Genomic DNA, 14,016 nt, shown 5'->3' with positions numbered 1-14,016 from the left:
TGTTCTAAAACAATGCTCTGAAGCATTTTGAGATCACCATTTTTTCTACAAGACATAACAAGAAGAGCATTTAATAATCACCAGGAAAACTAAAAACTTGGACAAATTTATGAAGATTCTAAAGGAAAAATAATTTGAATAAGATGGCATTGCTGTACATAACCCAGTGGGGGGAAAAGACAGCTGTCACACTCACATAGAAAAGTTATTACTGACAGTAAATTATTTTCCTTTCATGTAAAAATATACATATATTGAAAACATTTGTATAAAAATTATACTCTTCCATTTATTCCCTTTCTAGTCTGGGCTAGGGGCAACTTTCTGAACACTGAATGTATAAAAATGAACAAGATATTGTGTTAGGCTCCAAAAATTCACTTTCTACTGTGAGAAAAAAAACTTGAGGGAAAATGTATTAGAATATAATGTTCTTTGCTTTTTTAAAAAAATGGTTAGTAGATGAAAAGATCCCTAGTTAATTTTTAAGTGTAAGAAGTGCTATCAGGAATGAAGTTATCACAGTCATTTGGGGAACCTAAGAAGGATAATGTGTGTGTGAGTGTACATCTGCATATGCAATGTAAGAATAGGTAAAATTGGTTAAAAGCATTAGAAAGAGTTATAGGTGTTTTGGTTTTTTACCTGTAAATGCTGCCCATTTTTACCTTCACTCCTTTTCCTTCTCAGGGTGCTTTGTGCGATTTTTATTTTTCATACAGTTACTTGAGATATTGATGTAAAACACACAGCCGGTTTTCAGAAACTGAAGTCAGTTGCATACTCACGTCTGTTAGTGTTACCCACGACTTTGATGGACAACTGCAGGAAGTATTTGAATTTATTAAAATAAAAGCAATATGTTGACAAATGAAGTAGTTGCTTTTCTTAAAGCCTGTGGTAGACTGTGTTTGTATGCAGAAGGAACACTTCACAGCACACATATATTGATGCTTCCATTTGACTTCATCAATATTTTATATTGATGGTCTTCTGGATATATTGGAAGCATCAGGGCTGGATTCCTGCAGGGAGAGAAATCTATTGTAGATACTGGAATAAATTATAATATTTGCAAAGTGACCTTTGGAGAAATATATGGAAAGAATTGACCTTTGGGGTTGTTAAATTGAAGTCTTCATTTTAACTTTGACCATCACTTGGTGGGCAATTATGTAAATTCTCATCTACATAGTAGATATAATAACGTGTAGAGTGCTTTGAGAATTAAATGAAATAACGTAAAAAACACATTTGTTCAGTCTTCTAGGACTACTGTTAGCTTCTTCCATTTCACTAGTTTTATATTCTGAAATTTGTCGGTCCTTGTGAATGCCCTACTTACATGTGCTTTATACTCAGCAGACAATAAATGCAGCTATTCCTCGGGACTAAATTTTTACTGTAGGTTATGAGCAAAGATAAACTTTTTTCCTTTTGCATCTTACCTCTTGATGCAAAAATGTATGGTTGACAACAAATGAGATCAATTCTTTTTAAAAGAAACAATTAAATTAGAAAATATGCCGTTTTATTCATGGAAGGAAATTGTTGCCTTAAACACGTGTTAAGTGTGCCTTGTGTTCTAAGCTAGGGATGCACAGAATGGGATGGGTACTTTCTCTCCTGCCTCTCACAGTGATAAACATCGTTGGTCATGTCACGCTTTCCCACTTTACCCAGATTCTCCAGAATCTTCTCAGTGCAGCCTTCCAAGAAGTCATTTCACAAGGAAGAGGAACTATTTAATAGTCCAGGGTGTAATGCATTATGGTATGGCAAAATAAGGTGGATGTGTGGATGTGAGGATTAAAAATAAAGAATTATGGAGCCGTCTCTTTAGTATCAGTGAGTTGATTAATACTTACACTCACCATACAAACATATGGCTGAAAATTGTACCAATGGAAAGTGCCAGTAGACATTTTGAAACTATTGATACATACTAATCATCAAGAAATATTACAAGGGGGAGGGTATAGCTCAGTGGTAGAGTGTGTGCCTAGCATGGACAAGGTTCTGGGTTCAAGCCCCAGTACTTCCATTAAAGATAAATAAATAAATAAAAACCTGATCACCTCCCCCCAAAAATTTTTTTAAAAATTAAACAATAAATATTAACAAAATCTTCAATATAATCTACCATTCAATAATTATGTGTGGAACCACTTAGGACTAAATGAGTTCAATAATAATTCTTTATCACGTGGAAATGTTTATAGTAATTCAATGGTAAACAACAATTAAGTTGGCGATGCAAAATAAAGAAGCTACAGATTACCAGACAAAGAATAACAACTATGATTACTGTTGTAAAACAGCACCCTGAGAACTGACATGATCTGGAAAGAGAAAGATAGGACCAATGTTGGATGTTCAAGGAAGAGTATGTTTCCTAAGTGGCATGAAGATGAGATGCTATGTTAATTAAGATACTTGGGGCAGAATTTCCAGCCTTGAAGTAAACAGGCTACCAGTCCTTGTGAGTTGCCTGTCCATTTCTTTTTGCTTCTTAAAAACAGAACTCCAATTTTATTGGAGGCGGCATGATGACCAGCCACAAATACCATCATCTCCAAACTTCTTTATAACCACCAGAGGCCAGTGAGAAATATGTGAAATTTTTCAGAACGAAAGCACCAGAATAGAAAAAAAGATTTTTTCTTCTTTCCTCTTCCCATTTCTTTCAATGCCTTGAATATGTGTGATTCTGGGAAGTAGAGCAGTCATCTGGCAACCGTGCATGAGTGTGAGGATGATGAAATGACAGAAAAGAAAGTTGGAAAATATGTGCTTCATGACTGCACATTTGAACCCCAGTGCCAACCTTAAATGGGTGCCTTCCTGACTTAGTGTTAATTGAGGTACATGAATTCCCGTCTATTTAAGCCACTGTATTATTTGAGTTTTCAGCTACTTGAAATTCATCAGAAGTATAGAACTACGTGCCTTCTTCATTCCTTATGTTCTGCTGTCTCCGGGTAACTGACTTTCTCATATAGTCAACTTGCCATATAATCTCTTCAGTCCCAAGCATCACATCTTCGCGGTGATATCCTGAGAAAGGAAAAATAGATTTTCTTCCTTTTGATTTATTTTTAAGATTAAGGAAATCTTTTCCTAGGTGCTTTTCTCCTAGTAAATCTCATTGTCTAGAATTGCATCCCAAGACGATCTTAAACCAGTCAAGACAAGGGAAGTTTGAACATCGCATCATGATTTCATGCTTAGATAAACCAGGAACCACTCATGAGCTATGGTGGGAGCTTGTTTGAGCCTTTAGACAGATATCTGAGAGAAAGAAGGAAAATTCCTGAATAAAATTGCAGTTCTGTCCTGAACAAGAGAGGGAAGGAATGACTGACAAATGAGCATCCCATTGCCAGAAAAAATATGCAAAAGAGAGAAAGGTAGTTCAACACCAAATTTGGAAAAAAGCAAGTTTTTATTCAAGAGATAATTTTCTGAAAAATTTGGTTGAGGTGGAGGCAATTTTTAAGACAAGACAGGTTTCAGTCTCAAAAACACTTTGCATCAAAAGAAAGGTATTCATGGCTAGAAGTTTTGGAGAGTATTTTCAAACAATGTGAACACCTGAATATTTTGAGCAAAAGAAATAACACAAGAGCAGTCTTAAAGAAGATTCATGTAATTTGAGTTTATATGGCTACATTAAAGTAAAGAAAGGGGCTCTTAACATAAACCGGGGGCTTCAACCAGTGGACCTGGAAGAGGCTACGGAACTGCAAAGAAGAAAATGAGTGAAGTTCCCAGAGGGAGAATTTACAAGGCTTGGTGATAGATTAGATATGGAGATAAAGAATGTAGGGTCAATGATAGCTTCAAAGATTGAATGTTTAAAAAGAGAGAGAAGATTCATGCTGTGAAATTAATCAGTAATCTCAGAGAGAAGAACCCATTTGGAGAGATGAGTTCATTTTAGGCTTGTTGGTTTTGAGGTGACAATTGCATATTCCAAATGGGATGTTCAGCAGACGTTTGTAGATAAATACCTGCATTGCAGTGCGGCTGTGGATTTATTTGTCATCTGCATGAAAGTGTGAAAGGCCATGGAAAACAATGAGTGAAGATATATAGAGTGAGAAATTAAAGCATATGTTTAACTTATACATACAATTATTTTTAACAAGAGGGGCACCCTAGCTAAATCTGCAAGATGCACAAAATCGATTAGTAGAATGTGAGATTGGCAGATGGGGATACGTTGTATGACTAATAACAGCGTTTGATAACTCGTTGAGATCATAAGCCAGGATTAGCCCTGGAAAAGAGAAAAGGAGAAGTGACGTAATGTGAATTAGAGAGACTGATACGTGGGAGAATGTACCCTGATTGTACAGGTATCTTCAGAGTCAAAGATAAAGTCATCCAGTAAATAAGGCGGAAGAGGAGGGACAAGGGTGGTCGCAGCGAACGGAAAAGATGTAGAATAATTGTTGTAGGGCCTACGTGTCAGGGAGTCAGTTACACAGAAATGCAGTGGCACCTGTACGGGACATCATTCTAAAGGACACACAATGGCTGTCGTGTATGTAACATTGGAAGATTCTGCATGTTTGCAGTTGTGTTAACTGAACACCTGGAGAACCGAATTCCTTATTTTTATCCATATTGTCTAAGCATGATATAAAGCTATTTATGGTGCATAAAACCAGCATGATAAACATAAAAAGGAATACATACAGCCCATAAATAAACATATAGAAACCACTGGGTCACAGTCATGTAGAATGAAGGAAAGAAATGCACATAATTAACACTGATTCTGGTTTTTAGGGACAAGATGCAATCATGCCAGAAAAGCAAAAGGCTGATATTTTATGAAGATATACTCTTAGGCATCCAGAAAATCTCCTATAAAAATATTCAAGCTTTGTTTGCCAAATGTTTGGCATCCATTTTAACAGCAAGTTTTTCCTCTGACGAAGTTTCTATAAATGCTAATAATAGTTTTATGTCAAGAAAAAGTTACGAACGAGAAACCATCTGGAGAAGAAATGTTAAAAATAATACAAACCTCATTTTTCTAAAAAGAAAAAAGAAATTGTCAATGACAATCTCAGTTGATTCATGCTGATTAAACCATCCAATCATTCATTCTGTCTGTATAACAGTTTTCACAGTGGATGCTCAAAAATAATAACGGCTGTGCAAAAAAAAAAAAAGCAAGAAAAATGAAAGCAGACATCAGGGTATTATGACGGGCACATTTCACTGATGACTAGATAACAGGCATTCAGTTATTATCTAGTAATTTTTCTCATTGCGAACAGCTTAATTTTTTAATGACTTATCAATCAACACTTTTAGAAGAGATCTTCTTTCATTATTTAGTGACTGGCTCTGAAGTGTTGTCTGTGTGTGGTGGATATGGTGTGCTGAGAGGGTTTGTGCCCTGTGCAGCTTACAACTTCTCCCAAAGGTGCCTTTTCTTTGGTTAATGACTTTTCCTCTCTAATGGTCCATGTTGTTCAGACACTAGAGTGAACAGAGGGGCTGAATTAAACATCCAGGCAACTGAAGATACTGATTTATTTGACCTGAATTTTCTGTGTGATCGTAATGTTATGTACATTGTTCACGTATAGGCACAGCTTTACCTGTCATCTGAAATGTTATCAGTCAGTCCATATGAGTCCTTACTAGCTAAAAGGCAGTATTCATGCACTGCTTCTAGACCCTGTGGTTAAAACAAAACAAAACAAATTGCAGTGTACAACTGATCTTTCCAGTGAGTACAAATACCCTGGTTCTATAAATTTTTAAATAAATAGAATATGCAAATACCAATTTAAAATCATCACAAATGTAATGTAATATCAAGGGTGGCATACCTTTCCAGAACATGCCATCAGTGTTTTTCTTTCCTTAGGCCAGTATACAAGCACAAAAGGAAGCTGCAATTTTGAAACAACTTCAGGAAACTGGACCACAGTTTGCAGTCTTACTCAAGACTCTCAAGATGACTTGGACTGGGCCATTGGCAGCAGAATTCCTACTGAAGCACTGAGTCCAGACTCTGATCACACACCAGGTAAATCCAGTAGAGGTAGCCAGGCCCAGTGGTCTGCTGGGCTGGGAACCTGCTTTAACTATCCGAGTGGATGTCAGAATGCCTCCCTTATGTCTTTGTTGGGGTGGAGCTCAGTAGGCTTTATGAAAAGAGAGTTAGTTCCTTCTATTTAAACCCTGGATTCTTCAGTAGACCTAGAACTGATATTGCTACAGTAAGGAAATCCAGGACTCAGATTTTAAGGGACTCATAAATTTTATTTGCTCTACACAAAGGTGACCTTAAAGTCCCCAGTGATTGACACAAGATTGTAAATTGACTATAACTCAAAAAAAAAAAAAAAAAAGTCCCCAGTGGGGGCAGGGACAGGTAGAGGGTGTTCAGATTAATGTGTGCTGTAGGCAAAAGTTGGCGGGCTGCCACAGTGGTCAGTAGCTGGCCACCAGTTTCCTTCCAGACCCGCTGAAGTGCAGGGACAGAGATTCAAAAGGTAAGTGGTGATGGAAGGCCTGAGCATCAGCAAACTGAACATGTTTTGCTTCCTGCCAGTGATTTGAGATTAATATAATCTTAAATGGTTTTACAGTTAATAGAGTCAGAGTAGAAGTAAGCTCGTATTCTTATTTACTTTTACCCTGAAGTCCTGTGTGATAAATGCAGTGCTTTTTTTTCCCTTAGGAATCTAACTTTGTTAAGAATAAAAAATAACTATTTTTAGTGATAACTTTTCTGAAGGATAAAATCTAGCTTTCCTTAGGATTAAAAAATAATCTTAAATATCTGTGATGCTTAATTTTTGTGTCAACTTGGAGGGTGTTTTTGGATGAAGTTAACATTCAAGTTGGTGAACTTGGAGCAGGTTATCCTCCCTAATGTGGGTGGGCCTTACCCAATCAGATGAAGACCTAAATAGAACAAAAAAGACCAGCTTCCCTGAGGGAGAAATAACTCACTAACAGACTACCTTTGGACTTCATCTGCCCTGTTGACTTTCATGGTGGCCCACATTACACATTTGGGGCTTGTTAGCCTCTGCAATCACATGAGCCAGTTCCTATAATAAAAGTATTTCAATATCTGTACACATATTATTAATTCTGTTTCTCTGGGGAACTATAATTAATATAATAGTCCTCAAAACATTGGAAGCATAGGCACCATGAAAAAGAACGAGATTACGTGGAATTCAAATAACTTTTCATAGAAAAACTATACAAGATTGACTCAGTCATTTTCTGTCTGATGAAAAGAAGGCAATCATTTTATTATTTATATGTTCCAGGCGGGTTGAAAGTATCATCATGTTCAGCTACAGCATGGAGGTTTAGTCTTGTTTTTAAAGCTGTTTCATAATTGAGTGTCAGATTTTATATTCCCATTTCCTTTGACCTCTATATCCTCTGCCTTTCATCAAGTTTTTTTTCCTTAAAAAAATGAGATTAGTATACACCAGGTTATAGGTTAATGGAACAGGACAGAGTAATTAGGAAGATGTAGGGTATGACAAAGGGCAACTCAGTGGGAAGAAGATGTGTTAATAAATATGGTGCTGGCATGGCTGGTTATTCGCCGGGAAGGAAGTGAAATTAAATCCCGGTTTTTCTTCTGTATATTTCATATGCAAACATATATTCCTGATGGATTGAAGACATAAATGTAACAAATAAAAATAATAAAACTCTTGCAATTTAAAGGCAGTATCTTACTATATATAAAGTAGATAAACAACAAGGTCTTACTGTATAGCACAGGGAAATATCTATAATAGCCTATAATGAAAAAGAATATATTTGTGTGTGTGTGTGTGACTGAATCACTATGCTGTACACCACATACACCAGTTTAACACATTGTAAACTGGCTATATTTCAATTAAAAATAAATAAATTAATAAAGGCAGTATCTAACTTCCAAAAGCCCAAAAGCTACCAAAAAAAAAAAAAGACATACTTATTTAATGATGTAGAATTATAGCTGTGGTCTAATAATTTCATAAACAAAATCAGCAGACAAGTAATAGGTTAGAAATTTTTTTCTTTGCATATTACAAGTAGGAGATATATACAGAAAACTGTTACAGACTTATTAGAAATGGCAGTTTTAACCAGCAGGAAAGATTTGCATAACCAACTCACAGATGATCAAATTCAAATAATCAACCAATATCTTAAATGATGGTCAAGTTCACAACTTATCAGGAAAATACAAATTAGAATAATAAGATGGGGAGGGATTTTTGATGACAGAGATGGAGTGAAGGGACAAGAGAAAGATACTTATTGATGGTAATGGGAAATGTTCCATTTTGGAAAGCATTATGGCCATATGGAAATACCCAAGTCATAGGCTCATATGTGTAAGAATATTTACTTCAACATGGTTTGTAGTTGGAAAAAATGGGAAATAAGATGCATGTCCATCATTAATACAATCATTTATTCAATCCTTTGTTTTATTCATTTATTAAATGCCAGGCACCATTCTAGGTCCTGGGGACACATTAGTGAACAAAACAGAAAAATCACTGCCACACTGGAGTTCACATCCTAGAAGGAGGGAAAAGACAGTAGATAAACATAAAAAGTAAATGAATTATGTGGCCTGTTAGAGGTTGTGGGGAAAGGAAGAATAGAGGAAGGAGGATTGGGAAGGCCAATGGATGGGTGTGTGTCTTGGAGTTGGTGGGGGAGGAATGCAATTTAAGTAAGCTGGTCAAAATAGTCTGCATTGCGAAAATGCCATTCCAAAAATACCTTGAAGGAGGTGAGAGAATGATACAGGCAAACAACTAAAGAAAGAATACCCCAGAGTGGGGGACAGCCAGTGTCAGATGCCCTGAGATCAAGGTGTACCTGGTGGGAGTCTCAGCCTGGGCACTAGAGAGGTTTTGTGTCATCTAATGGGTTGTTGTGGGGCTGCCCTGTGCATTGTGTGATGTCTGGCGGTCTCCATGGCCTCTACCATGTGATGCCAGCAGCACCTCCCCCTGCTGTGGACAACTCAAAATGTCTTTAGAAATTGCCAACTATCCCCAAGGGGCCAAAATTGTGCCCCATTGAGAACCGAGAGGAACAGGCTGGAGGCCAATGTAACTGGTTAAATCCATAGTGTGTGGTATCACACAGCCACTGAAAAGAGAGTTCAGTGCAGTCCGGCTGATTTGTAGGGATTTCCAAAAAGTATTCTTAAAGGAGTAAAGCAGTTTGCAAAATGACTATGAGGTATGATCTAATATTTCTAAAATAAGCAATGACTGACCCCCTCCTTATCTGTGCATATGTATACTTCCATATGTGGATATTTCCAGAATAACTACGTGAACATGGAAAAGAGGATGGGAAAAGATACATCCTTGCTTATAAATGTGAAATACCTGGAAGACTGATAGACTTGGAGGGTGGCGGGGATAAATCCAAAAAAGAAAATAATTGAAACCAGGAATGACGCCTCAAAAGAAACGCTAACATACACCATGGTGGCACAATTACATGTGTGTGGAAAATGTGGTGGATATTTGTAAGTTTTACTCCTTAAAAAGCCTAAACTATTGCATTTCACTCTTTCGATATTTATTTTTTCTCCAATATTTTTTCATCAATTTTGCATTGCTGAGTAATACATCTTTTTCTTAAATTTTAAAAATATAAATAAGCCAAAAAGAGAGAATTTCTCTGGTAATTCCAGTAGAGTAATACAAACACCATTAATTAAGCTTTGTATTTGTAGGTCCTGCATTCCATCTTAATGTTACATATTGTTAAATAAAAAGAAACTTTCTAGTTGATTTAGTAACTTAGAAAAATGTAATGTGATAGATGGACCTAGAGATCATCATTCTGAGTGAAGTGAGCCAGAAAGAGAAAGAAAAACACCATCTGAGATCTCTCATATGTGGAATCTGAAAAAAAAAAAAAAAAAGGGCAAGAAAGGACACCATGAACCCATCTACAAAACAGAAACAGACTCGCAGACATAGTGAACAACTGTATGGTTACTGGGGAAAGGAGGTGGGGAGGGATAAATTTGGGAGGCTGAGATTTGCAAATGTTAGCTACTATATATAAAACTAGAGTAAAAAAGTTTCTTCTGTAGAGCACAGGGAACTATATTCAATATCTTGTAAGAACATTTAATGAAAAAGAATATGAAAATGAATGCATGTAAATATATGAACGACTGGGACATTGTGCTGGACACCAAAATTTGACATATTATAACTGATGGTACTTCAATTAAAAACAAAACAAACAAAAGAAATAGCGTGAACAAGTGTATGCCATGAAATATTTTTAACAACATAGTTTTAATTATAGCATAGTATTCTAGTTGAATATATCATAGCCTCTAAAATTATCTAGTGGTAAATTCTTGAATTATTTCCTAACATTTTCACTATAATAAACATCACAATTAATACACATGTAGGTGAAAGTTTTTTTTTCTACTTTTCAGATAATTCTGGAGGATAAATATTAGTTTCTCTTCCTTGAGAAATTAAGAGAAATGAAAAATATTCATTTTTACTCGTAAGATCTGAATATTTAACATCTAGATAACAAATGCGGGTGAGTTCTTTAGGTAACATCTGCAGCAATCTTTCCTTAGGACAGTATCTGAAAACTCCCGAGCATGTCTGCTTGTATAATATTACTAATGGAACCCAACATATTGTAGGCTCACTTTAGGAAAAGATGGAAGTCTAACTGATGGACATAAGAAGTTCCATGCATTGTCCCACAAGGCCAACATGAGAGATCTACTGATCCTTTATTTTTTTAAATTGAAGTACAGTCAGTTTACAATGCTGTGTCAGTTTCTGGTGTACAGCATGTAGTTCAGTCATGCATATACACACATATATTCATTTTTTTATTTTTTCATTATAGGTTACTACAAGATATTGAATGTAGTTCCCTGTGCTGGACAGTAGGACCTTGTTGTTTATCTATTTTATATATAGTAGTGTGTATCTGCAAATCCTGAACTCCCAATTTATCCCTTCCCACCCACTTCTTCTCCTGGTAACCATAAGTTTGTTTTCTATGTCTGTGAGTCTGTTTCTGTTTTGTAAATAAGTTATTTGTCTTTTTTTAGATTCCACATATAAGTGATATCAGACGGTATTTTTCTTTCTCTTTCTGGCTTACTTCACTTAGAATGACAATACCTCTTAATGCAACAACTAAGGACTATTAATGGCTGAGTTTATTTTCTCTTTTGAAATTCTATAACTTGTGTGAGCTCATTAAAGACTGCATGAAAAGTTTTCCATCTGGTTATTTATGCAATGTGGTATACAAGTAGCGTTGTCAACGGATAAGGAAAACTCATTCTGACAGAATACTTGATTACCCTCCCTGTTAATCACTGTGCGACACAATGTATTTTCACAGGGTGCTCTGTTCAAAGCAGCCTGATTATGTCATCCCAGTGACACCACTACGGCTCCCTGAACTTATGTAGGCATCACTGAGACAATGCACTGCTGCATAGATTGTAAGGATGTTAATTGATGTTGACCCTCTGGGAAAAACAAAATTCTTTAGTAGAAGGCCAACAGACTCAAAGAGCCCATGGTCTGTTTCTAAGCATCACAACCTTGCTATTAATTAAAGCTGTATTTATGGACCTTTTCGCTTGTTACCAAGATGAAGAATTAGATACATGAAGAGGTCATTTTCAGTGCCCGTCACAGGCCTATTTATGAATCTTTTTGGAGCCATTGCCAAAGTTGGAGAGAGAAGCTACAAACATTAATCCACTCTCCAGTCTGCACGTGAATAGTGTTTAGACTCAGTATGTACAGGATTTAATGGCAAGAATGACATTTGCGTGACCTGAATTAATGGAGGTAGAATGCAAAAGGCCACTGTCTCTTTTTTTTCCCCCTTCCCTCATAACTTTCTTTCTAATGTTATAATGTAATTAACCATCTCCACAATTAGACTATAAACTCCGGAAGGGCAAGAATCATATCTTTTGCTATTTTTATGTTCCCTTCAGCATTTAAAACTGAATAACAGTTGATGGAAACTCATGTAGGTCTCACGTGATTTGGATCTATCTGCTTCGATATTTATTACAAATATTTTGGATTAGTTACTGCAATGCGCATTTCCTCAGTGCCTATTAAATACCACACACAACGTGTTGGGGACTGAATGTACGAATTAAGTAAATGTTGGGAAAGTAGCTGGAATGGAATATGCAGCCTGGTGTAACCCACATGCTTCCTGTTATGCAATGTACTCACAGCCCAAGATCAGAAAATACCCCACAACAATCTTAGGCGTACTGATGCTCTGATGTGTATAATAGCAGTTTAAAGCCTTAAGTGTTCAACAAATAGAATGTACTTGGTAGTTGGTCGACAGAGCCCTGCAGGCTAGGCAGATGATAACCGTACTTCCTATTGGGCACAGGTATTATTATTCTTACATTAGAGATGAGCAGCAAGAAAATCTAAATGCCTTCTCTCAGCCCATATACTGAGTAGCAAAGCCAGCACTGAACGCCTGGGGTTTGGAGCCACATCCAAGCCCTTTCCCAGAGCATTACTATAGTTTGCTTCATCCTTCTACACAGCTCTTCTTGAAGGGAGGGCTGAGTTTTGGTCAGGGCTCTGGTGTTACATGTAAAAGTCAGCCTCTCTCACGTTTGTCAGATCACACACTGTCATGTTATTCACACACATACTCAGGCACATGTACACACCTGTGCAGGTGAGATACAGTCCGTACTGTAACACATTTTTAAAAATTCCAGTCTTTGGACCAGAAATTTTTGAGGTATTCCAGAAGGGAATAAACAAGCAGGTGGAATCAGAATGACTGGAGAAATCTCAGTCCAGGGAAGCATGGTTCACTGTCCATCTTCCCAAGGAAGCTACACAGATATTCCGAGATTAAAGTCAAAAGTGCTGTCCTGAAACAGTATGGAGATTCCTCAAAAGACTGAAAATAGACTTACCATATGATTCAGTGATCCCACTCCTGGGCGTATGTCCAGAGGGAACCTTAATTCAAAAAGATGCATGCACCCCAATGTCCATAGCAGCACTATTTACAATAGCCATGACATGGAAACAACCTAAATGTCCACTGACAGATGACTGGATAAAGAAGTTGTGGTATATTTATACAATGGAATACTACTTAGCCATAAAAAAAGCCATTTGCAGCAACATGGATGGACCTGGAGATTGTCATTCTAAGTGAAATAAGCCAGAAAGAGAAAGAAAAATACCATATGATATCACTTATATGTTGAATCTAAAAAAAAAAAAAAAAAAGACGAATTTATTTGCAAAACAGAAACAGACTCTCAGACATAGAGAACAAACTTGTGGTTACCAGGGGGCGGGAGGGTGAGAGGGGATACATTGGGAGTTAGAAATTTGCAGATATTAACTGATAAAGGTAATAAAATAGATAAATAACAAGTTCATACCGTATAGCACAGGAAACTATATTTGATATCCTGTAGTAACTTATGGTGGAAAAGAATATGGAAATGAATATATGTTCCTGTATGGCTGAAGCAGTGTGCTGCACACCAGAAATTGACTCAACATTGTAAACTGACTACACTTTTATTTGTACATATGTGTGTGTGTATACACACACACATGCACACACACACACACACACAAAAGAACTACTGTCTCAGACAGAATTGTGTCCCCATCAGATTCAGATGTTGAAGCCCTAACCCCCAGTGTGACTGCGTTTGGAGACAAGGCCTTTAAAGAGGTGGTTAAAGTTAAGTGATGCCATGAATTTGGTGACTAACTCCCATAGAATTGGTGTCCTTGTAAAAAGAGGAAGAGACACGAGGGAGGCACCTACCTATGCAGCGGAAAGGCCCCGTGAGAATCCGCAGAGGGGGCGGCATCTACGAGCCACGGAGAGTGGCCTCAGGAGAAGGCAGCCCTGCCAGCGCCTCGGGTTTGGACGCTGAGCCTCTCGATCTGTGAGGGAATA

General features: G+C 37.0%; 1 protein-coding gene across 4 annotated transcripts in view; it reads left to right on the top strand.

The window, feature by feature from the left end:
• Positions 1 to 14,016, top strand: part of MALRD1 (MAM and LDL receptor class A domain containing 1) — a 438,921-nt gene that overhangs the window by 275,692 nt on the left and 149,213 nt on the right. For all 4 annotated transcript variants that reach the window (XR_012504288.1, XM_074358489.1, XM_045511295.2 and 1 more), the window contains exon 32: positions 5,894 to 6,055. Coding sequence is in view for 3 of the 4 variants with exons in the window: in XM_074358489.1 (XP_074214590.1) it covers positions 5,894 to 6,055 (162 nt within the window). In the remaining variant the exon portion in view is untranslated. The remainder of the gene's footprint in view (positions 1 to 5,893; positions 6,056 to 14,016) is intronic.

Source organism: Camelus bactrianus, chromosome 35, assembly GCF_048773025.1.
Source record: "Camelus bactrianus isolate YW-2024 breed Bactrian camel chromosome 35, ASM4877302v1, whole genome shotgun sequence".
NCBI classification, from domain to species: domain Eukaryota; kingdom Metazoa; phylum Chordata; class Mammalia; order Artiodactyla; family Camelidae; genus Camelus; species Camelus bactrianus.
Note: the sequence above shows the minus strand (reverse complement) of the source record. Positions and strands in the feature narration are given on the sequence as shown.